This window comes from Oncorhynchus nerka, linkage group LG3 (assembly GCF_034236695.1).
Source record: "Oncorhynchus nerka isolate Pitt River linkage group LG3, Oner_Uvic_2.0, whole genome shotgun sequence".
Classification (NCBI taxonomy): Eukaryota; Metazoa; Chordata; class Actinopteri; order Salmoniformes; family Salmonidae; genus Oncorhynchus; species Oncorhynchus nerka.
Genome location: NC_088398.1, coordinates 57,258,024 through 57,284,189, shown reverse-complemented (window position 1 = coordinate 57,284,189; position 26,166 = coordinate 57,258,024). Strand labels below are relative to the sequence as shown.

General features: G+C 43.9%; 1 protein-coding gene across 1 annotated transcript in view; it reads left to right on the top strand.

Moving 5' to 3' along the window:
• The window catches only part of map2 (microtubule-associated protein 2), a 60,535-nt gene that overhangs the window by 21,007 nt on the left and 13,362 nt on the right, over positions 1-26,166 (top strand). The window contains exons 6-14 of the mRNA XM_065005706.1: positions 169-3,051; positions 3,319-3,579; positions 4,103-4,240; positions 8,835-8,896; positions 14,436-14,583; positions 14,719-14,775; positions 15,374-15,549; positions 17,191-17,337; positions 23,121-23,213. Coding sequence (XP_064861778.1) covers positions 169-3,051; positions 3,319-3,579; positions 4,103-4,240; positions 8,835-8,896; positions 14,436-14,583; positions 14,719-14,775; positions 15,374-15,549; positions 17,191-17,337; positions 23,121-23,213 — 3,965 coding nt within the window. The remainder of the gene's footprint in view (positions 1-168; positions 3,052-3,318; positions 3,580-4,102; positions 4,241-8,834; positions 8,897-14,435; positions 14,584-14,718; positions 14,776-15,373; positions 15,550-17,190; positions 17,338-23,120; positions 23,214-26,166) is intronic.

The following is a 26,166-nucleotide window of genomic DNA, read 5'->3' as shown; positions in this document are numbered from 1 at the left end:
GTGATGTGCGATGCCCTCTGTACTGTGCAACAGTAAGCAGAGCTTTGCCTGTGTCTGTGATAGTATGGCTGGCCCTATTTAAAATGGCTGTCCTTAAACAAAGTACTACAATTAATAGTTGAGTGTTGAAGCAAAACCAAACTAATGACTAAAAGATTTAACTTACAGACTTAAAGATGGACATGGAGAAACCAGGCGGTGAGAGTGGATGCCTCAGCCCAGACTTCACTGAACCAGAGTGTCCAGCTTTCTCCAGCGGGGACCACACAGCACCCCCCCTGTACCCCAAAACAGAAATGGCTTCTCCATCCCCTTCCCTTTTTAACAGCCAGAGCCAAGCCAAAGAGCCTACCAAAATGTCTATACCAGATGAACCTAAAACAGTCTCAGAGAAGCAGCCGTCAGTGGAAGTTCTTGAGTCCAGTAACCTCACAACGGTTGCAGTGTCTGGGTTCACTAGAGCTGGAGACAAAGATCAAGGTCAAGGTGTCTCCTCTGACTCTAACAAAGACAAATCTGGCATGTCGTCTTATTTCGAGACTTTGGCCCTGAAGGCAGATGAGGGATCCAAGGAGGCTCAAGCAGCAGAAGGTTATTATGAACTGAGCACCGCAGGTCAAGAGAAGAGCTTAGGGAGAAGCTCCCCAACAGTTACGTCACCCCCTGAGATCAACTACAGCATGTTGGCACAAACACAGTCAGTGGGGAAGAAGCCAGACACCAAGACGAGTCCGATGGGAGATCAAAAGGATACCTTACCGGCCCTGGACAGGAGCAACGAATGTAGGCTTTCCCCCGGGAAGTTGGCCCTGGATCAGAGAAGCTACTCTCTCAACATTACGATTGGATCGATGGATCCCAGTGGCCAGGGCCTACCTAGGAACTTCTCCCCACTGGCCACGGACATCATGTCTTTTACCAGTGGCAGTCTGGATGAGTCTGTCAACTATCTCCCAGTTACCACCCTGTCTGCAGAGAAGGTGCCCCCGCCTTTCCCTCCCCTGATCCTGGAGACGGCCGCCTCAGTCACGTCCGACTCCTCGTCTCCTCCCTACAACACAGGAGAGATCCCCGGCGAAAAGACCAGCCCCCAGGGGTCAGAGTCGCCAGAGTCTCCCTTTCCACCCAAATACTACTACAAAAACGGGACAGTCATGGCTCCTGACCTACCTGAGATGCTGGACCTTGCAGGCACCAGGTCTAGACTAGCTTCTGAGAACAATGACCCAGAGACCATGAGGAGGAAGTCTGTCCCTGCAGACGCCCAAGGCATTGGGAGCGACTCCCTGGCCAACCTGGTCCTGGGGGACCAGAATCAGAGCCAGAGTCTTGCCAAGAGTGAGAGCCAGCTGGAAGAGTTGGGTTACTGTGTGTTCAGTGAGTACTCAGGGCCCATGCCTTCCCCTGCTGACCTCCATAGTCCCATTGACTCCCCGCCCCAGCGCTTCACCCCTATGGCTCTGGAGGAAAAGATGGCAGAGGAAAAACTGAAGATTGAAGCTAGAGACAAACTAGCCGAAGATGAGAAGACAAATCAGTTAACTGTGTGTGACGGTTCCAAAGAAAAGGAAGAAGCAAAACAAGTAGGACGGAAAGATTCCGCTTCAGAGGAAAAAGACAACAAAGAGATCAGCCATGAAAAATCTGCCATGGAGGACCAAAACGACAAACCGGCTTCAGCTCTGAAGTCAGCAGAGTCCTTTGTGACTCCTACGGTAATGGTCACCCTGGATGAGGAGGGAAAGGCAGAGAACGAGGGACCAGAGACAGATGCTGAGATAGCTGCCTACGAGAGGCAGATCCGCCGGCTGGAGATGGAGGACAGGCCCCTGAGCATGGAGGAGGAGCGAGAGCTGCAGGAGTTAAGGGAGAAGGTGAAGGACAAGTTCTTGGTGCACCAGGAGGCATACGAGGAGGTGGATGCCGAAGATGTCTACCAACTGACTGGGGTTGCCAAGGACCGGATCAGCAGGCCCGCCAGGCCCTCCCCGGCCTCCTCCGTGGAGAGCACCACAGAAGAAGAGAAGGTTCCAGTTATGGACACCGAGAAACCTAAACAGACGGGAGGTCAGACAACGCCTCCGAAGGTTGACTTCATGGCAGCATCTCCGTCTGTGTCAGGTGGTGGTGTGAGCACCACAGAAGAAGAGAAGGTTCCAGTTATGGACACCGAGAAACCTAAACAGACGGGAGGTCAGACAACGCCTCCGAAGGTTGACTTCATGGCGACATCTCCGTCTGTGTCAGGTGGTGGTGTGAGCACCACAGAAGAAGAGAAGGTTCCAGTTATGGACACCGAGAAACCTAAACAGACGGGAGGTCAGACAACGCCTCCGAAGGTTGACTTCATGGCGACATCTCCGTCTGTGTCAGGTGGTGGTGTGAGCACCACAGAAGAAGAGAAGGGGAAAGTTAGCGAAGAGAAGCTGAAGAAGGAGCAGGTTGTAGAGGTCAAAGAAAAGAACATAGAAGAAAAGAAAAAGGAAGATGGGGAGGAGGATAATATAGAGCAGGTGGTGGAACAGGAGGAAATCATGATAGAGATAAAACCAACAAATCCTGGAGAGAAAGAAGAGAAGTTTGAGAAGGATATAATGAAAGACAAGGAGGAAGAAGAAGAAGAAGAGGAAGATGGTGAAGTTCTGGCAGGGGCAGGAGCAGCGGTGGATGACGTTTCAGAGCCCAGAGCTGCCATAGAGTCAGTGGTGACTGTAGAAGATGACTTCATCACTGTAGTCCAGACCATCGACGAGGGCGAGGAGCCAGGACACAGCGTGCGTTTCTCTGCTCCACCTGAGCCTGAGACACCACAGGCTCTCCACGAGCAGGAGGAAGAGGAGGAGGAGGAGGAGTCCCAGGAGGTGGAGATCATGGAGGCAGCAAGTCTGGAGGAGGTGGGGGATGTCTCAGAGGAGGTCTGTGAGAAGGAGGTGCAGGCCTCCCCAGAGAAGGAGGTGCAGACAGAGACCGAGGGACAGACAGAGAGCTACGACAGAGACGAGACCACCATGGACGACTCAATCCTAGACAGCTCTTGGGTCGACACTCAAGGTGAGATTTCTCTCTGTTATCATCCCATAATACAGGTTTCAATGACAGATAAATTACGTTTCAGTGACCACAAATAATTATATAATCAGATATTAGAAAATTAAATAGTACATATGCATGTTTATGTTTATTACAGCCTTTTATTTTATCATCATAACAAGTTACGTTAACACTGTTTTGCCCAATTTATGAGTGTTGTTCCGATGTATTGTGTTGTGACCGTAGTACTACTGCATGATGACCTTACCATGTCTATTTTATACGTAGACCTCTGCACTGTAGATGTGGATGATGACAAGAGCATGGCTACAGAGCAGATCGAGCCCCTGAGAGCCGACCGGGTCCCAGCCCCACCAGTCAAGAAGGAGAAGACTCCCCAACAGCAGAGGCAGGAGAAGCAGCCAGTGAATCCCAAGGCTAAAGTGGGGCGGGTGAAAGCGCGCGAGGGGCACGTCTCCACACCAGAACGTAAACCCATTCACAAGCAGCCGGTCTATATCCCCAGGGAGGACGTCAAGAAGAAAAAAGGTTCAGAACTACAGTATTTCTCCAAATTAGTTTGTTACTCTGTTTGTTGTTGTTGTTGTTTAAAAAAATATATTTTTAGTTATTCATTATTATTGACAGCTTATTTAATTCTGTTTGATTTGATTTGGTGTAGATCTCTGCTCAGTTTGTTACTCTAGAGAGCCAGTTTCCCGGACACTTCAGTGAAGAACCTCCTTTGAAATGACGTTTTAGTCCAGGACTAGGCTGGATATGTGTCTTGGAAACCAACAACACTTCATTTCTATATAGTTCTTTGTAGTTATATATTATTAATTGACAGATTTTGTTATTCTATTATATGAAAGATCATTATAATTGTCAAAGATAATCATGTGTTAACTGGGAATCAGGTGAGTGGTTCTGTCCTACCAAACCTCTGTCACACTATCTTTCCTTCCTTTTCTCTCTTTGACTATCTCTTCCTCTTCCTTCTCTTTCTTCTTATGTTACTTGTTTGTCTTTCCCTTTCTCTCTTTAACTATGTCTCTCCCTCTTCTGCTAGCCGTGATTAAGAAGACTGAGCTGACCAAGAAAGCTGAGATGCGCTCCTCTCCATCTCGGAAGAGTGTGTTAAAGTCTACTGCGGTCCGACACTCGCGTCCTGCCCAGGCCCACCCCTGTGCTAGGAGGAAACCTACAGGTGACCAATCATTCCTGGGCTCCGTCCGAAATGGAACTCTATTCTCTATATACCGCACGAATGTTGACCAGGGTCCAATGTGCTCTCGTCAAAAGTAATGCGCTAAATAGGAAATAGGGTGTCATTTGGAACGCAAAACTGCTGGCCGGGGTTTCACAAAGTGCTTTACAGTTAACTCATCCTTACAGTGATTTAAAACGTATGTTTTTGTTCAATTTGATCAATTATTTTGTTAATCTATCAATTGTTATTCTGTTGCATTTGTTTGTCATGTTCAGTGTCTGCATTTTATTAGAATAAAAACAAATTTGCTCTAGATTTTTTTATTTGACTTTATTGTTGGCTTGTTGTGAACAGCTCAACTTTTTACATTTATTGTATCATTTGTAATTGTTTTAAATGTATTTTTGTTCTCCTCAGCTTCCATGTTCATTCTTGATTTCTTTTTTGTTGGAGATGGTTTGGTCAATGATACTGCTTCAGAGTTATGTGCACCTGCAATACTTTTTATTTTCTCTCTGTATATAACACCAGTTGTCCATCTCTCACCATCTCACTTATTAACTCAATCTGTGTCTCTTTAACCTATATCATTTTTGGTTGTTTGCTTTGAAAGAACTACAGCTGTGAAAGAACTACAGTGCAATTAGTAGGTTTTCACTGCATTTCCACAGAGCAGGATATTAGTTCCAAATTGCACCCGATTCCCTATGTAGTGCACTACTTTTGACCAGGGCCCATAGGACTCTGGTCAAAATTAGTGCACTATAAATGGAATAGAGTGTCATTCAGGAAGTAGAGGTTGCCAAGCAACTGGTAGTTTGGCTCCGCTTGCTGTAAGGAGACAGATACTGGTTTACCTCACCTGACAATGTGACTTTCCACAATATGCAGTGCATTCGGAAAGTATTCAGACCCCTTGATTTTTTTCCACATTTTGTTAAAACCTTATTCTATAATGGATTAAATAGTTTCTTCCCCCCTCATCAATCTACACACATAACAACATAATGACAAAGCAAAAACAGGTTTTTAGAAATGTTTGCAGATTTGTAAAAAACATTTTTTTTAAACTACTGAAATATCACATTTAAATAGGTATTCCCTTTACTCAGGGTATGAGCTACAAGCTATTTTTAGGTAGTTTCTCCCATTCTTCTCTGCATATCCTCTCAAGCTCTGTCAGGTTGTATGGGGAGTGTTGCTGCACAGCTATTTTCAGGTCTCTCCAGAGATGTTTGATCGGGTTCAAGGCCCGGGCTCCGGCTGGGCCACTCAAGAACATTCAGAAACTTGTCCCAAATTCACTCCTGCATTGTTTTGGTTGTTGTCCTGTTGGAAGGTGAACCTTCGCCCCAGTCTGAGGTCCTGAGCACTCTGGAGCAGGTTTTCATCATGGATCTCTGTAGTTTGCTCCGTTCATCTTTCCCTCGACCCTGACTAGTCTCCCAGTCCCTGCTGCTGAAAACCATCCCCACATCAGGAAGCTGCCACCACCATGTTTCACTGTAGGGATGGTGACAGGTTTCCTCCAGATGTGACGTTTGGCATTCAGGCCAAAGAGTTCAATCTGGATTTCATCAGGCCGGAGAATCTTGTTTTCTCATGGTCTAAGTCCTTTAGGCCTTTTACTGAGGAGTGGCTTCCATCTGGCCACTCTACCTTGAAGTCCTGTTTGGCGGGGTGCTGCAGAGATGGTTGTCCTTCTGGAAGCTTCTCCCATCTCCACAGAGGAACTCTGTAACCCTGTCAGAGGATTCTTGGTCACCTCCCTGACCAAGGCCCTTCTCCCCTGATTGCTCAGTTTGGTCCAGGCGGCCAACTCTAGGAAGATTCTTGGTGATTCCAAACTTCTTCTATTTAAGAATGATGGAGGCCACTGTGTTCTCTGGGACCTTCAAAGCTGCAGACATTTTTTTTACCCTTCCCCAGATCTGTGCCTCGACACAATCCTGTCTCAGAGCTCTATGGAAAATTCCTTTGACCTCATGGCTTAGTTTTTGCTCTGACATGCACTGTCAACCGTGGGACCTTATATAGACAGGTGTGTGCCTTTCCAAATCATGTCAAATTAATTAAATTTACCACAAGTGGACTCCAATTAAGTTGTAGAAACATCTCAAGGACGATCAATGGAATCAGGATGCACCTGAGCTCAGTTTCGATTCTCATAGCAAAGGGTCTGAATACTTATGTAAATAAGTTATTCCCTTTTTTTTATATTTAATACATTTGCAAAGAAATCTAAAAAACTGTTTTCGCTTTGTCATTATTGTGTGTAGATTGATAAGATTGAAAAAAAAATCTATTTTAGAATAAGACTGTAATGTAAAAAAAAAAAGAAGGAAAATGTCAATGGGTCTGAATACTTTCCGAATGCTCTGTAGATATACAGTACCAGTCAAAGGATTGGACACACCTACTCATTCAATGGTTTTTTCTTTTCTTTCCTATTTTCTACATTGTAGATAGATCAAAACTATGAAATAACACATATGGAATCATGTCGTAACCAAAAAAGTGATAAAGAAATCAAAATATATTTTAGATTCTTCAACGTAGCCACCCTTTGCCATGATGACAGCTTTGCACACTCTTTGCATTCTCTCAACCAGCTTCATGAGGAATGCTTTTCCAACAGTCTTGAAGGAGTTCCAACGTATGCTGAGCACTTGTTGGCTGCTTTACCTTCACTCTGTGATCCAACTCATCCCAAACCATCTCAGCTAGGTTGAGGTCGGGTGATTGTGGAGGCCAAGTCATCTGAAGCAGCACTCCATCACTCTCCTTCTTGGTCAAATAGACCTTACACAGCATGGATGTGTGTTTTGGGTCATTGTCCTGTTGAAAAACAAATTATAGTCCCACTAAGCGCAAACCAGATGGGATGGCATATCTCTGCAGAATGCTGTGGTAGCCATGCTGGTTAAGTGTGCCTTGAATTCTAAATAAATCTCTGACAGTGTCATCAGCAAAGCACCCCCACACCATCAAACCTCCTCCTCCATGCTTCACGGTGGGAACCACACGTGTAAATCATCCAATTCACCTACTCTGCATCTCACAAAGACATGGCGGTTGGAACCAAAAATCTCACATTTGGACTCATCAGACCAAAGCACAGATTTCCACCAGTCTAATCCCCATTGCTCGTGTTCTTCAAGTCTCTTGTTCTTATTGGTGTCCTTTAGTAGTGGTTTCTTTGCAGCAATTCGACCATGAAAGCCTGATTCAGTTGATGTCGAGATGTGTTACTTGACTCTGTGTAGCATTTATTTGGGCTTCAATCTGAGTTGCAGTTAACTCTAATGAACTTGTCCTCGGCAGCAGAGGTCACTCTGGGTCTTCCTTTCCTGTGGTGGTCTTCATGAAAGCCAGTTTCATCATAGCGCTTGATGATTTTTGAGACTGCACTTCAAGAAACTTGAAATGTTCTTGACATTTTCTGGATTGTCTGACCTTCATGTCTTTAAGTAATGATGGACTGTCATTTCTCTTTGCTTATTTGAGTTGTTCTTGCCATAATATGGACCTGGTCTTTACCAAATGGGGCTATCTTCTGTATACCACCCCTACCTTGTCACAACACAACTGATTGGCTCAAATGCGTTAAGAAGGAAAGAAATTACACAAATTAACTTTTAATAAGGCACACCTGTTAATTGAAGCTGGTTGAGAGAATGCCAAGAGTGTGCAAAGTTGTCATCAAGGCAAAGGGTGGCTACTTTGAAGAATCTCAAATATAAAATATATTTTGATTTATTTAACACTTTTATGATTACAACATAATTCCATATGTGTTATTTCATAGTGTTGATATCGTCACTATTATTCTACAATGTAGAAAATAGTAAAAATGAAGAAAAACCCTGGAATGAGTAGCTGTGTCCAAAATGTTGATTGGTACTGTATAATAAATCATCTTACTTGTGCACTGTTTTTACATTTGTGGTTTTCTTTGCCATTTCCTCCAGAAGCTCTCTGTTTATGATAGATAGACTATGTTCAATGTAAACCCTCTAAATTGCTGCATTGCCCCAATTAAATTGTTCAGGAGGTGGGATGGACGGGTGCACTTACTGTATGTAATCCAAAATCCTATATTCTGTATCATTTCCTGCTAAAGCATTGGAGAACAGAGCTTTTCTCTAGCAGCTCAAATAGGATCTCAGCCAATTCCCTCATAGTATACAGTAATACCATATAATTAATTATACAATACTATAACCCAGTTAGGGCTAGATTTACTCTCACAAAGTTTGCTGTAGTGGTGTACAGAAGAGGGGTAACTGTTAGCCCAATACTTGTCAGTTAGACTGTGCTGGTAGACTGTAGAGTGGGTGGCGTGCTTCAGCCACAGCTGTTGTGTGTGTGGGAGAGTGTTTTTGTGTTTCTGTTAATCTGTCCTAATGTTTAAATCACGTCAAACTATACACTCTGTCTTTCTCTCTCGCACTTCTTTCTCTTCCTCTCTCCCTCACTATTGTCCTCTCCTCCTCTCTCCTTCCCTTTTCTATTTCTCCCTCTCTCTTTCCTTCTCTCATTCTCTCTCTGTCTCTCCTCTTCTTCTCCTCCACACTCCTCTTCCTTTCAGTGGGTGTACCAGAGGGTCGTCGGCCCCTTAGTGTTGCTAGACAGTCTCGGGACAGAGCCTCAGTAAGTACGACACACCGCGTCACAATGCGATACAATAACTTAATGTCCAATTTAATGACAGAATACAAGTCACCTGTGCATGGTCATGTTCAGTATGACACACTGTAGCAAAACCTTTTGAAATGGTAAACAAGTTGATTTTGTAGTATTGGTCAAGTTCAGGTAGTAGGCTATCTCCTTGTTTTACCTCTGTTTCCTACCTACCGAGCACACTAAAACACACACTCTGGATACAGTGTCAGAAATAAGTCCCCTCTTACCAGCTTAAACCTGCTTCCCTGCCTGAACCTAATTCTTCTGTCCATATTAACTCACAGTTTTATCCCTCTATGCAAAAAATCACTTAACATCAACTAACATAAATCCTTTCTCTATCCTGTCCCCCTTTTAATGAATCCCCTTTGGCCTGTTTAGCTGCATGTCCATCCACCCTGATGGTTATGTCACAGTGGACTAAACATCCAGGCCAGATAAACATAGAAGTGTTTATGTTCTCTTCCCTCCAATCATCATTTGTCTAAGGTAGTGCACTATATAGAGAATAGGGTGCCATTTGGGATGCATTTGGGCTGTAATTATCATCCATTATCTGTGGTCGTGACTGCCAGTCACTCCTCCACATAATAACAGTCATTCTTTTAGAATAATAAAGACAGCACAGCCTGGCACAGCGCTTTAAATGCCACATCTCCCAGGACTGTTCAGTTCTGCTCTGTATAGTGCAGCCTGGGATTCTCTGCCCACACTAGCTAACCACACACACACACACACACACACACACACACACACACACACACACACACACACACACACACACACACACACACACACGTATGCATGAACACTGTATTCTGTGATTATATTATGGAACCAGAACCCAAAGACAATTGGCTATATTTAAACAGTACCAGTCAAAGCTTTGGACACACCTACTCATTCCAGGGTTTTTCTTTATTTTTACAATTTAGAATAATAGTGAAGGCATCAAAACCAGGAAATAACAAATATCAAATCGTGTAGTAACCAAAAAAGTGTAAAACAAATATTTTATATTTGAGATTCTTTGAAATAGCCACCCTTTGCCTTGATGACAGCTTTGCACACTCTTGGCATTCTCTCAACCAGCTTCTTGAGGTAGTCACCTGGAATGCATTTCAATTAACTTGTTATGGCTGCAATCCCGCTAACGGGGTCGATATGACAACTACCAGTGAAAATAGAGGGCGCCAAATTCAAACCACAGAAATCTCATAATTACAATTCCTAAAACATACATGTGTTTCATACCATTTTAAAGCTATTCTCGTTGTTAATCCCACCAAAGTGTCAGATTTCAAATATGCTTTTCAGCAAAAGCACTACAAACGATTATGTTAGGTCTCCACCAAACCACAATAAGCACAGCCATTTTCCAGCGAAATATAGCATTCACAAAAAGCAGAAATAAAGATGAAATGAATCACTAACCTTGAATTATCTTCATCAGTCATCAGTCACTCAGAGGACTTCATGTTACACAATACATGCATGTTTTGTTTGATAAGTTCATATTTATATCAAAAAGTCTTGAGTTTACATTGGCTTATTAGATTCACTGTTCCAAAAACATCAAGTGATTTTGCATAGCCACATCGTTTCAACAGAAATACTCATCATAAATGTAGATGATAATACAAGTTATACACATGGAATTATAGACATACCTCTCCTTAATGCAACTGCTGTGTCAGATTTCAAAGAAAGTTTACGGAAAAAGCAACACATGCAATAATCTGAGACGGCGCTCAGAACAGAAGCCAAATTAGCCGCCAGAAAATACATGATAAATGTTTCCTTACCTTTGATGAACATCAGAAGGCAGTCCTAGGAATCCCAGGTCCACAATAAATGCTTGATTTGTTCGAAAATGTCCGTTATTTATGTCCAGTTAGCTACTTTGGTTAGCGCGTTTGGTAAACAATTCCAAAGTCACAAAGCGCGTCCATTATAACATGACGAAATGTCCAAAAGTTCCGTAACAGTCAGTAGAAACATGTCAAACGATGTACTGAATCAATATTTAGAATGTTGTTTACATATATCTTGAATAACGTTCCACCCGGAGAATTAGAATGACTTCAGATGACCGGTGGAACGCAGGTCCTTCCCCTGTGAACGCACATAGTGAATGCATGGTCAACTCGTGGCTGTGGTGACTATTTCCTGTGTCATTCGACCCCCCTTCACATTAGAGTCATCAGACAAAGTTCTATTGACTGTTGACATCTAGTGGAAGGCGAAAACTCATCCATATCTCGCTGTAATTTCAATGAGAGCTTGGTTGAAAATCTGCCACCCCCAGAAGAAAAAAAACAGGAAGTGGAATTTCTCAGGTTTTTGCCTAATATATGAGTTCTGTTATACTCACAGACATAATTCAAACAGTTTTAGAAACTTCAGAGTGTTTTCTGTCCAATACTAATAATAATATGCAAATATTAGCAACTATGACTGAGGAGCAGGTAGTTGAATATGGGCATCTCTGTGCACCTTTCATCCAAGCTACTCAATACTGCCCCTGCAGCCATAAGAAATTTGTTAAAAGTTCATTTGTGGGAATTCTTTCGTGTTTGAGCCAATCAGTTGTGTGACAAGGTAGGGGTGGTATACAGAAGATAGCCCAATTTGGTAAAGGCCAAGTCCATATTATGGCAAGAACATCTCAAATAAGCAAAGAGAAGTGACAGTCCATCATTACTTTAAGACATGAAGGTCAGTCAATACGGAAGATTTCAAGAACTTTGAAAGTTTCTTGAAGTGCATTCTCAAAAATCATCACACAAGACCCAGAGTTACCTCTGCTGCACAGTATAAGTTCATTAGTGTTAACTGCACCTCAGATTGCAGCTCAAATAAATGCATTACAGACTTCAAGTAACAGACACATCTCATCATCAACTGTTCAGAGGAGACTTCGTGAATCAGGCCTTCATGGTCGAATTGCTGCAAAGAAACCACTACTAAAGGACACCAATAAGAAGAAGAGACTTGAAGAACACAAGCAATGGGGATTAGACCGGTGGAAATCGGTTCTTTGGTCTGATGAGTCCAAATGTGAGATTTTTGGCTCCAACTGCCGTGTCTGTGAGACGCAGAGTAGGTGAACGGATGATCTTTGCATGTGTGGTTGCCACCATGAAGCATTGAGGAGGATGTGGGATGGTGTGGGGCTGCCTTGCTGGTGACACTGTCAGTAATTTATTGAGAATTCAAGGCACATTTAACCAGCATGGCTACCACAGCATTCTGCAGCAATACGCGATCCCATCTGATTTGTGCTTAATGCGATTATCATTTGTTTTTCAACCAAGGAGAGTGATGGAGTGCTTCATCAGATGACCAGGCCTCTACAATCACCCGATCTCAACCCAATTGAGATGGTTTGGGATGAGTTGAACCGCAGAGGGAAGGAAAAGCAGCAAACAAGTGCTCAGCATATGTGGGAACTCCTTGAAAACTGTTGGAAAAGCGCTCCTCCTGAAGCTGGTTGAGAGAATTGTTTAACACTTTTTTGGTTACTACATGATTCCATATGTGTTATTTCATAGTTTTGATGTATTCAGTATTAGTCTACAATGTAGAAAATAGTAAAATAAAGAACAACCCTTGAATGAGTAGGTGTGTCCAAACTTTTGACTGGCACTGTATACAGTATAGTTCTGTTTGCACAATTGCCGAGGAAATTATGTTCAGTACAGTCATCTTTGGTTCCACTGTCATTGTTTTATCCTTGTTTACTTGTGGTTTGGTTTGCACTCTGTCTGTTTCTCGCCCATCTCTCACTCATCTCTAATCCATCTTTCCCCTTATCTCCCCCATTTCTCCCCCGTCTCTCACCCGTATCTCCCCCATCTCTCCCCCGTATCTCACCCGTATCTCCCCATCTCTCCCCCATATCTCCCCTGTCTCTCACTCGTATCTCCCCCCGTCTCTCCCCCCGTCTCTCCCCATCTCTTCCCTGTCTCTCCCCGTATCTCCCCATCTCTCCCCGTATCTCACCCGTATCTCCCCCATCTCTCCCCCGTATCTCCCCGTCTCTCACTCGTATCTCCCCGTCTCTCCCCCATCTCTCCCCGTCTCTCACTCGTATCTCCCCCATCTCTCCCCCGTATCTCCCCGTCTCTCACTCGTATCTCCCCATCTCTCACTCATATCTCACCCATCTCTCCCCCGTCTCTCACCCGTATCTCCCCCATATCTCCACCATATCTCCCCCATCTCACCCATTTGTCACCTGTATCTCCCCATCTCTCCCCCATCTCACCCATTTGTCACCTGTATCTCCCCATCTCTCCCCCATCTCACCCATTTGTCACCTGTATCTTCCCCATCTCTCCCGTCTCTCACCGATTTGTCACCCGTATCTCCCCATATCTCCCCCATATCTCCCCCATCTCACCCATATCTCCCCCATCTCTCCTCCATCTCTCACCCGTATCTCCCCATATCTCTCCCCATCTCTCACCCGTATCTCCCCCATATCTGCCCCATCTCTCACCCGTATCTCCTCCATCTCTCCTCCATCTCTCCCCCATATCTCCCCATCTCTCCCCGTATCTCCCCGTCTCTCACTCGTATCTCCCCCATCTCTCACTCATTTCTCACCCATCTCTCCCCCATCTCTCACCCGCATCTCTCCCATATCTCCCCCATCTCTCACCCATCTCTCACCCGTATCTCCTTCATCTCTCCCCATCTCTCAACTGTATCTTCCCCGTCTCTCACCCGTATCTCCCCATATCTCCCCCATCTCACCCATTTGTCACCTGTATCTTCCCCATCTCTCCTGTCTCTCACCCATTTGTCACCCGTATCTCCCCCATATCCCCCCATCTCACCCATTTGTCACCTGTATCTCCCCATCTCTCCTCCATCTCTCCTCAATCTCTCACCCGTATCTCCCCCATATCTGCCCCATCTCTCACCCGTATCCCTCTCATCTATCACCCGTATCTCCTCCATCTCTCCTCCATCTCTCCCCCATATCTCCCCATCTCTCCCTCGTCTCTCACCCATTTGTCACCCTTATCTCCCCCATCTTTCACCCATCTCTCTCCTGTAACTCTCCCATCTCTCACCCCAATATCCCCCATCATTCCCCATATGTCTGTCTGTCACTTAGTCGCCACCACTGAGAAAGATCCCCACCTGTAAAATGTGAGCGGCCACCCTCCTGCCCCCTCGCCTTATCTCCTCTTTCTCCTCCCACAATAAAAATAACTTCCTGGTGGAGGTGGAGCTTGATAGGCCCCGTCCCTCCTCGGTCGGGCCTCGTGACTCCCCAACACTACACAGACTGATAGACGTGGTAAGGTTAGCATATGGCCCTGAACTGATCAACTGATCTCACATCTGTAAATTAATACCCAGGCTAAAGCTGGGGCATTTTCTGACTTGTGCACTTCTGTAAATACAGTACTAAGCTAAATGTATGCGTTTGTGTGTGTGTGTGTGTTTCTGTGCCTGTTTGCCTTCCTGTGTGTGTGTTTGTATGTGACAGGATGGTGGTTCTCAGAGCCCAAAGAGGTCATCCCTGCCGCGGCCTACCTCTATCCTGAGCCGGCGTACCCACCACCACCCACACGACCAGGAGGAGAGCTCCACCTCAATCACCAGCTCCGGCTCCACCGCACCCCGCAGACCTACGTGTAAGTCCCTTCTCCTGGTGTCTCTCTTTCTGCCGGTCTCTCTCGCTTAGCCTCTTTCTTTCTCGCTCTTGATTTTTCTCTTGGTCTTTCTCTCTCTCCTTTGTTTAATCCTCTTCCGCTCCTGCTCTCCTCTAGCGTTCCGTACAGAGGTCAGGGCGGAGCATAGAACAGGCCGTGCCCCTAGTTGGACAGGTAGAGAGGAACTCTCAATCCCATCTAGTCTCATCCATGTCTCACTCTGTCCCCCGTTTCAACTGGATTTACTTCCAGTCTCACCTTGTCATCCAGTCTCACCTTGTCATCCAGTCTCACCTTGTCATCCAGTCTCACCTTGTCCTGCAGTATCTCACCTAGTCCTGCAATGTCTTACCTAGTCTCATCTTGTCTCACATGATCTCACCCAGCTCATCTCAGTCTCTCTGTGTGTTCAAGATCACATGTCTGTCTCATCCTTAGTAGTTAGTAATCAAGTTGTTCAATCCTATAGTTTGGGCTTCATTTACGTCTTTCATTCTAGTAACTACACTGTTTCATTCTGTTTGTGTATGTTTTGAGCCATTCTTCATCTGACTAACTTTAAATACTTTGGTAATGTTAGCCTGGTACCAGATCTGTTTGTTCTGTCTTGCCAACTCAAATGGACCATAGAAAACAGAAAATGGCAAGACTGCACATATAGAGACCTGAGACCAGACTAGAGTAATGGTGAGAGATGCCCAACCTCTGATTGACCTTTGTGTAACCTCTCTGTATGACCTCTATGAACTTTCTATGACCTCCCCACACCCAGGCACACAGTCGATGCGTTCCCGCTCGCTGTGCAGCGGTCCCACCACACCCCGCACCCCAGGGTCCACAGCCATCACCCCTGGAACCCCTCCCAGCTACAGCTACTCCTGCCGCACACCCGGAACCCCTCGCACCCCCGGCACACCACGTTCACTCAGCCTGCTGCAGGAGAAGAAGGTACAGTGTGCTTCCCAAATGGCACCCTTTTCCTTACGTAGTGCACTACTTTTGACCAGGAATCAATGCTGTTATACTGTAGTCCGCTCAGGCAGCTACTCGAAATGTGTTTTAAATTAGACGAATACAGTGCATTCGGAAAGTATTCAGACCCCTTGACTTTACACATTTTGTTACATTACAGCCTTGTTCTAAAATTGATTAAATAGTTTCCCCCCCTCATCAATCTACACACAACACCCCATAATGACCAAGCAAAAAAGTTTTGTAGAAATGTTTGCTAATTTATCAAATAAAATAACAAACGGAAATATCACATTTACATGAGTATTCAGAGCCTTCACTCAGTACATTGTTTAAGCACCTTTGGCAGCGATTACAGCCTTGAGTCTTCTTGGGTATGACGCTACAAGCTTTGCACACCTGTATTTGGGGAGTTTCTTCTGCAGATCCTCTCAAGCTCTGTCATGTTGGATGGGAAGCGTCGCTGCACAGCTTCTCCAGAGATGTTCGATTGGGTTCAAGTCTGGGCTCTGGCTGAGCCATTCAAGGACATTCAGAGACTTGTCCTGAAGCCACTCCTGAAAAACACCCCCACAGCATGATAATGCCACCACCATGCTTCACCATAGGGATGGTGCCAGGTTCCCTCCAGACGTGACGCTTGGCATTCAGGCCAAAAAGTAAAATCATTGTTTCATCAGACTAGAGAATCTTGTTTCTCATGGCCAGAGTCCTTTAACATCCTCTTGGCAAACTCCAAGCGGGCTGTTGTGTCTTTTACTGAGGAGTGGCTTCTGTCTGTTCACTCTACTATTAAGGCTTGATTGGTGGAGTGCTGAAGAGATGTTTGTCCTTCTGGAAGGTTCTCCCATCTCCACAGAGGAACTCTGGAGCTCTGTCAGAGTGACCAACGAGTTATTGGTTCTCCCTCGATTGCTTAGTTTGGCCAGGCGGCCAGCTCTAGGACGAGTCTTGGTGGTTCCAAACTTCTTCATTTAAGAATGATTGAGTCCACTGTGTTATTGGGGACCTTTAATGCTGCAGGAATTTTCTGGTACCCTCCCCCAGATCTGTGCCTTGACACAATCCTATCTCCGAGGTCTACGGACAATTCCTTTGACCTCATGGCTTGGTTTTTGCTCTTACATGCACTGTCAACTGTAGATAGGTGTGTGTCTTTCCAAATAATGTCCAATCAATTGAATTTACCTCCAATCAAGTTATAGAAACATCTCAAGGATGATCAAAGGAAACAGGATGCACCTGAGCTCAATTTCGAGACTCATAGCAAAGGGTCTGAATATTTTAAATTTAAAAAAAAAAAATTCTGTTTTATATTTTTAATACATTTTCAAAAATATATAAAAACCTGTTTTCACTTTATCATTATGGGGTATTGTGTGTAGATTGATGAGGAACATTTATTTAATACATTTTAGAATAAGGCTGTAATGTAGCTAAATGTTGAAAGAGTGAAGGGGTCTGAATACTTTCCGAATGCACTGTATATAATTGTACTTTATGGATTTATCCCTTATTTATTCAGGAGATCATATTGAGATTAGCTAAACTTTTTTCCAAATAAAATCTGAGTATATCATGGCATCAATTCAATTTATGGCAATTCATTTATTCAAGGTGGCTCTGCTCCGCACCCCTCCCAAGTCCCCCGCCACCACCCCCAAACAGCTCCGCGTCCTCAACCAGCCCCTGCCAGACCTCAAGAATGTCAAGTCTAAGATCGGCTCCACAGACAACATCAATTACCAGCCCAAGGGGGGCCAGGTTAGTGAACGTCCATGGGTTTCTACTATACCCCCTCCACCCTCTTTCTCTTTTCTTCCTTCCCTTATTTATCCTCCCTTCTTTTTACCTCTTTATGCTCTGTTTCTGCCTCTCTTTCGTATTTTGTAGCTGCTGGTTCCTTTTTTCAGCCTTTCCTCCCAGGCTTTTATCCCCTGTTCCACCCTCCTCAGTCCCTTCCTGTCTTTTGTGTCCCTCTCCACATTTATAGTCTGTCGCTCCATTGTTCCTGTAGCTCCTCCCTCCCTCCCTCAGTCTGTCTGTCTGGTCATTGTTTGCTGGGTTTTAAAAGGAGGGCAATGAGAAAAACACTTCTGGAGTAGCAGCTGAGCTTTTCAGATGAGCGAGATGGGAAAAGGACATTGTTGTGATGAAGGAAGACATACACAGTATGAATCTTCTTGGAGGATCAGTGCTTGTGGCATTGTCTCTGTAATATCCCTCTGTAGCTCACCATCGACGCTAGAGAATATGCTGGAACACCTCTACCTCTCTTGCCTCCCATATGGCTCAGCCCAAACAAGGCTTACACCCCTGGGTAGTGTCTTCCCACCACCGCTGGCAAACTAGACTCAACTCCTGGGTGACTGGCTGGCTGCAAGTGTCTCTGATAGGGGTTCCAACCGGAAGTGACAACAACCTGAGGTGACTGTCTGGGCACGGGGTTGTCAAGGCTGCTATGCTGCCATTTCCCAACCTCTCAGTGTCTGCATCCAAAAGGACACTCTATTCCCGATAAACTGCACTGTGTTTGAGCAGAGCTTATGGGCCCTGGTCAAAAGTAGTGCAATAAAGGGAATAGGGTGCCATTTTGGACACAATCTGTGCCTGATTCTGCGTTAAACTGCGTTAAATATTAATCCTCCCTTTGATGCAATGGTGTTTGCTTCGTCTCTTTTGACTCGATGGCTGGGAAATGTTTGGAGTGTTTTGTCAGTGTTATGATAAACCTGTTAGGAGTCTCAGTAGCACAACCCTAGACAGCCACTTAGAAGCTCCTCTATTTGTGCCCGTAAGTGAGTAAAGTGTTCGAGAAGCTGATGAATCATTTTGAAACTGACCATACAGTTACTGGAATAGAGGTAGAATGGGGAAGGAGGATGAGTTGGGGGTTTCTGGTCTTAGTATAATGTCTTAGTCTTAATGTCATTAATTGTGGTAGAATATTTCTTCTTACGCATTCACTGTCTATGAAGCTAGGATGGATTAAGGTAAACACTTTAGTTTTGATTTCCTTCTTTGTTGCCTGAACTGGTGTTGGCTACTGTTTTAGTTTGACTTTGAATCTTATCCAGGTAACAGAGAGAAATCTGTATATATTTTACCAGACAACACAACTTTCTGGTTATCTTTCATTCACCTGGTATATCACCTCATGTTCTGTCTGTGTGGTTCTTACAGGCTGAATGTCTCTCAGATGCTATTACAAACTAGTCTACCTTCAGTACTTGAAAATGTTTAAGCGCCAACACTGACTATGGGCTTTCTCCTGTCTGCTGACGTGTTATCCATCTTATCTCAAGTGTGTCGTCTTGTGTGAGTGAGTCTGTCGTCTTGTGTGAAGGAGTCTGTCGTCTTTGTGTGGCCATTGCTGCTGAATGTCTCATACATTGTGCGTCTTTAGTAGGAAGATATAGTGCAGTGGTCACCAACCTTCTCTGATTCAAGATCACTTTGAGTCTAAATGCAAGTCGAGATCTACCACTCAGATTTGTTTTAACGTGACTGAAATGTAAGCCTCTGCAACATGACCCTATTAAAAACAGTGCTATAGCAATGAGGTTTATGCAGTAGGCTATAGGCCCAATATATTATCACCGCATATTGGCTTTGGTTGAATCACCCTGCCAATGTTAGGACCATTTTTTTTTTAATTATTTCAAAATATGAGGCAGACTATAATATGATCACACCGATAATAGATCCGTTTTTAAATCATTTTATTTTACTGGGCTTTTAAGGTCTCAATGGAGGAAGAGAGCAGCTCTCAACATCCTTCCGCTCTCCCTTTCCTCCGCTGACACAGTCTTCCAGCTGATGACAAAACTCGAGTCGCACCGCATTAATTCATGTTGTTTTTCCTATTAACAGAAAAAGTATTCCTCAATATTACAAAAGACCCAAGCCGCTAATTATAATAGTGCAAGCCTATCATTACAGCTGCAGTGCTGGTTGTAGCGCAAGTGGAAGTAGGAAGAACGCACATTTTATGAAAATAGAAAATTTTGAATAAAGGTGTTGACAGTGCTGATGTCACGTTCGTCATAACGAAGAGACCAGGGCGCAGTGTGATATGAATACATTCTATTTTAATTAACGAATAAACACTAAACAAAACGACCATGAAGCTATTTAAACCGAGTGCTGACACAGGCAACTATACATACACAATAACCCCAAAAAACAAAATGGAAACGGCAACCTAAATAGGATCCCCAATCAGAGACAACGATAAACAGCTGTCTCTGATTGCGAACCAATTCAGGCCACCATAGACCTACAAATACCTAAACATACAAAAAACCCATAGATATAGTAAAACTCCTAGACAAGACAAAAAACACACATACCCACCCTCGTCACACCCTGACCTGACTAAAATAATACATGAAACATAGATAACTAAGGTCAGGACATGACAGCTGACTAAGAACTTAAACATGAACTCACTCATAAAAACAGCAGCTCTTTGCTGTATTAGTTGACAGTCTCTCTCTGGTCATGGTTTTAAAAGTTTTGAAATCTCATTGTATTAACTTTGCTGTAGCTTTCTTTTGCGCCTGCAACATTACTGCAGACATGGTAATCTGAGACATCTGATTGGCCAGTGGTAGGCCTATAGTGCACTTGATTTGCTATCCGGGCCCCCTGGGAAGGCAGAGTTTGTACCTTCAGACACATGTAATGGTTCAAAATGGGAACACTTGGCCTACCCAGCGAGTGAGGCTGAATTGGTTGCACCTACCTCTAAAAGCACGAGACAAATAACAAAAATAGGAATGCAAGGCTTCATCGTTGGGTTTTTTACAGAAATGTTTGGCGATCAACTAGGAATATCTTGGAGATCGACCAGTCAATGGTGATCGACCAGTTGATAGCGATCGACAGGTTGGTGACCACTGCTATAATGTATAAGTATTTCTCAGGGTTGTGGATCATACAATGTCTGTTCCTCTTTAGTACTAAGCTACAGTTTATAAGCCTTTCTCAGGGTTGTGGATCCTGCAGCCTTCCATCTTTTTTCAGTATGTTCTTTGGAAAGGTAGGGCAGTAGTTTTGACCAGATCGCTATGGGCCCTGGTCAAAGTAGTGCACTATATAGGGAATAGGGTTCCATTTTGGACGCAACCAAAGGTCTCCCACCTCTTCGGCCTTGGAGAGTGTTTATGTCACCATTCTCATCATTCATTACAGAGACCCATTACTCTGTCAGGACTCCATCCCCTTTCACAGAACTGTTGTTATGGGGATTCAGACCTTCTAGAGAGCACCAATGACTTCTGCCTGTCAACCTGCCACCCCATCCTGGCTCTAGTTATCTCCACCACATGTAGACACAGTTCCCACTTTCCATGTAGGTTTACACCAGGGTTGGTATGGGATGTGGATACACAGACCCACGAGCCACTTCAGCCCCTCATGATGACTTCAGATTTTTTGTGGCCCCCACCCCCATCAAAGTTGCCCATCCCTGGTCTACACACTTAGGCTATGTCCCAAATGGCACCTTGTTCCCTATATAGTGTACTACTTTGGACCTTGGTCAAAGTAATGCACTATATGGAGCCCTATGGACCCTGGTCAAACGTAGTGCACTATATAGGGTATAGAGTGCCATTTGGGATGCACACTTACAGGATACTTCAGTAGAGCCTGATACATATACAGTCATGTAGCATAGCAGAACCTATACAGTACTTCCAATCAAGCCAGTACCAGTAGCAGACCTACAGTATCCCATATACAGTACAGTGACTCCCTCTGTACCGGTACCCCCTATTGTTATTTTATCGCTGCTCATTAGTTATTTATTTTTATTTTTTATTTATTTTTTAAATATGATTTTTTTTAACTGCATTGTTGGTTAAGGGCTTGTAAGAAAGCATTTCACTGTAAGGTCTACAGATGTTGTGTTCGGCGCATGTGACAAATAAAATGTGATTTGATTTGATATGGAGATCGCTCCTACGCATGGTCTCTCTCATCTTATGTCTGTCTGCTGCACACAGTGTGATATGGGCCCACATGCCAGCCAACGACCCACTGGTATACAGTACCTCCGTATACCAAGCCCCTCTTATCCCCTCACACACACTCTGTCACACACAAGATACAAACACATGCCAAATCTTGGTAGGAAGTGAAGTACGTCTTGGAACCCAGAGTTTATTTCAGAGTACTTTTCTATTTGTTGGTGTATCAAAGGGCTAATGCTGTATTCTACCACCCCTATATGGAATGATAGAAAGGGTCATGAACTACACTACATGCTGTATCTACTGACATATCATCACTATAATGCAGGGTTCCCCAACCGGCAGCCCGCTGGCCGAATTTCAACTGCAGGTGATTTTTTTTTGGGGGGGGGACCCTGCATTATAGATCTAAAAACATCAGCGAATCAGCTCCAATTGATTTACATTTTTGGAATCTGTTCCAAACTATTCCCATGCATATGGATAGATATACTGTATGTGATCGTATACAGATGGAATCTGTTCCAAACTATTCCCATGCATATGGATAGATATACTGTATGTGATCGTATACAGATGGAATCTGTTTCAAACTATTCCCATGCATATGGATAGATATACTGTATGTGATCGTATACAGATGGAATCTGTTCCAAACTATTCCCATGCATATGGATAGATATACTGTATGTGATCGTATACAGATGGAATCTGTTCAAACTATTCCCATGCATATGGATAGATATACTGTATGTGATCGTATACAGATGGAATCTGTTCCAAACTATTCCCATGCATATGGATAGATATACTGTATGTGATCGTATACAGATGGAATCTGTTCCAAACTATTCCCATGCATATGGATAGATATACTGTATGTGATCGTATACAGATGGAATCTGTTCCAAACTATTCCCATGCATATGGATAGATATACTGTATGTGATCATATACAGATGGAATCTGTTCCAAACTATTCCCATGCATATGGATAGATATACTGTATGTGATCGTATACAGATGGAATCTGTTCCAAACTATTCCCATGCATATGGATAGATATACTGTATGTGATCGTATACAGATGGAATCTGTTCCAAACTATTCCCATGCATATGGATAGATATACTGTATGTGATCGTATACAGATGGAATCTGTTCCAAACTATTCCCATGCATATGGATAGATATACTGTATGTGATCGTATACAGATGGAATCTGTTCCAAACTATTCCCATGCATATGGATAGATATACTGTATGTGATCGTATACAGATGTAAACAAGGTTTGAAATTATTATCTTTTTATTATACTGTATCTCATTTGGCTTCTTGTGGTCAATTTGCGTCTGAATCTAGTTGATGATCCCTGCTATAAAACATGTAACCCTCTATTGAATCTCCATTCAACACTCCTCTGATCATCATCAGCAGTTGTCCTGCCTTCATACATATATGTTCTCTTCATGTTGTGCCGAAACGTCTCTTCCATAACATAGAATAAGCTAAGCATCCATCCTCATCCCCACCTAAATAGCTACATTAAATCTCTGTATTTCCTCTAGATTCAGATTTTAAACAAGAAGCTGGACTTCAGTCACGTACAGTCAAAATGTGGATCCAAGGATAACATGAAGCATTCTCCTCGTGGAGGCAATGTATGTACCTGTACCTACCGTTCTGCTCCCACTCTCCCTTCTCCTCTCTCTGGCCTAGTTAGTCCAAACTCAGATTGTACAACTGATGCACTGATGGAGACACCCTTGGTCAAAATTGCAAAATTCAGGTAATGTTCCAAAACTTTCCTGGAATTTGGGGAAAGTTCCCAGAAATCTGCAACCAACCACACAACGGTTATGCACACTGCCATACTGCCTAGTGCATCAGTAGTACAACCTGAGTATGTACTAGGCCTCATTTTCTGTCCCTCTATTGGGAGATGAGTGGACTGTGTCCCCCTCTAGCACACGTCCGTACAGGGGGAACCTCCACCCTCAGACAGTATTCCAATTAGAGTGGTGTGGGGGAGACTGGGCAGCCCCTTAATAAATCAGGGTCCCCACCATAATCATTTAAATATCAAGAAAATTGTAATAGCAAGTCATTGTATAATTCAAACCCTGCCTCCACCCCTGCTCCTATTCTTCTCTCCAACCCCAGCCCACAGTCTTAGATCAGCCTGTCTGCCTACATGCTCAATCTGGTCCTCGGTCCTCCACATTGATTTGAACTTTTATTAGGATCACCATTAGCCGACACCAATAGAGACAGCTAGTCTTACTGGGGTACGACAACAAAAAAGACTTTATAGACCCAGAACCAAATCTGTAATGCAGTTAGCTCTGAGATGTATCAACTCCCACCTTGGTATGTTTACAGAACTCTCCAATTTGACTGTGAGTGATGATCTCTCCTGATCTCTCCCTTGAAGAGCAAACTGTATCTATCTCGCTACTGTATCTATCTAGCTACTGTCTAGCTACTACTAGCTAGCTAGCTACTGTCATGGGAGTACAGTTCCATTGTTATGTGCATAAGACTAAAACTACACAAATCACTGAATCCCTTTCGTGAGCACTTTGCCCTGTATGGTTCAGTATCTTATCTGAACAGCTTGATGATCAAAACTGAAGTCTCCACTTCTTGTTCGTCATTCATTTGTAATATATACCCACTCTAGTGATGGATATATATTCTCACATGCAACAATGAGGGTGTTGATGCAGTATCATCAACACTTGTGCATCAATCTTCCATGCAGAGTCCACGTACTTGTGCTCCAAATCCAACAATCATTTGTACCTCGCTGTACCTGTTATGAGATGGAACGCAATATGGAATATTCAAACCTAGAGAAGTATTACAACTTCACAGTATTGGCCTTAAAGTGGCGTAGGCCTGTAGAGACTATGCATATGTATAGGGATGTGTGTTGTAAGCATACGTGGTATATAGAGAAGTACAACACGAGAGGATATATCCAAATGTTTGTATTGTGGTGAGAGAAATGCAACGGGAGGAAAAATGTGTTCTACTTGTTTGCTGTTTTTCTATGAGGCTCCAGCTGTGACCGCCAACCAGATTACCCCGTTGCCTATCTCTCTCTTCTTCCTCTGCTCTCTCTAACTTTTTCTTTCTTTCACTCCGCTTCAATCCACTGCTCACTGTTTCTCTTCTTCTCTTGACAAACTGATGGCCTCTGACTTTCCTTTCGGTTCTCTTCCCCACTCGCTGCATGTCAAGCGTGATACATGTTATGAATGTTGTAAATGTCTTAAGATGTTTTGTACTCCGCAGCCCGACCAATCCTGCTGTTTCATGTTTGTGTCGCAATCAAACTTGCCTTGTCTCCTTACAGCTATAGCAGGCCCGGCCCGGCACACAAACTGTGACTGTTTTAGAAAGAAATCCTGTGCCTTAGCTATTTAATGCATCCCAAACATCACCCTATTCCCTAAATAGTACACTACATCTGACCAGGACCCATAAGGCTCTGGTCAAAAGTAGTGTACTACATAGGGAATATGGTGCCATTTGGGTTGCAGAGCAGGCACAGTCTGTGTTTGGAACAGACAGTCTGAGTAATCGTGGCAGATTCAGCACCTTGTCTCCCTGTTGACAGGCATACAGTACATACAGCATGTCAGGGGATGTTACTTTACACTCATAGAATTAGATTCACTAGAACAGATCCATCCCCATTTAAGTCAATTGCTGTGATCTCAGGGGCTTTTTTCCTATTCTATTCATTGTACTGTATATCTACAGTATGTTTACACTAGCTAGCTTTCCCTGAGGATCAGACTAGCTCAGCTGTAGACACAAGGCTCAAAGGTCACCATTGGTTACATAAAGAAAGCAAACACAAAGTGTCATGGCCGTCAGTGAGAGACAATCGGGTCTCTCTTGGCTGATATTTTCTAACTGTAAAGATGTAATGACCATGCTAGTCATGGGGAAGTAAGAGGGGCTGTGTCTGATGTCAGCTAATTTGAGACAGTACTCTGCAGGAGGAAACGTGAGTCTCTTACTCCTAATACACTTGGTGTCTCTCTCTTTTGGGGATTTCCAGTACCCACTTGGATAGTACCCACTTGGATAGTGAGCCCCCCCCCCCCCCAGCACACACATTCCTGTTCTCAATTTGTAGTATGCGCTCTCTTACACACATACCTCCTCTCTTTCTTTGTGTTATGTTACCCCTTTCTATCTCTCTCTCTTTCTCTCTCTTTCTCTCTCTCTCTCTCTCTCTCTCTCTCTTTCTCTCTCTCTCTCTCTCTCTCTCTCTCTCTCTCTCTCTCTCTCTCACAGTCACCCATTAGAGTGCAAGGGAGATGCAGGACTGGGGACTCCAGGGTTTCTATTCTGGTCCCAGACTATGTACAGCATCTCAAAGAATCACAACCTATTCCCTATTTAGTGCACTACTTTTGACCGGGGCCCATAAGACACTATATAGGGTGGCATTTGGGATGTGACCTGTGTTCACCTTTTCACCTGGTTCTACCTGGCATTGACACCTGGCATTGACACCTCTATGAAATTGTCATGACAGACTGTTTGGCTTGACAGTGAAAGCAATGGAGTTGGAAAGAGCACAAACAGATCTGA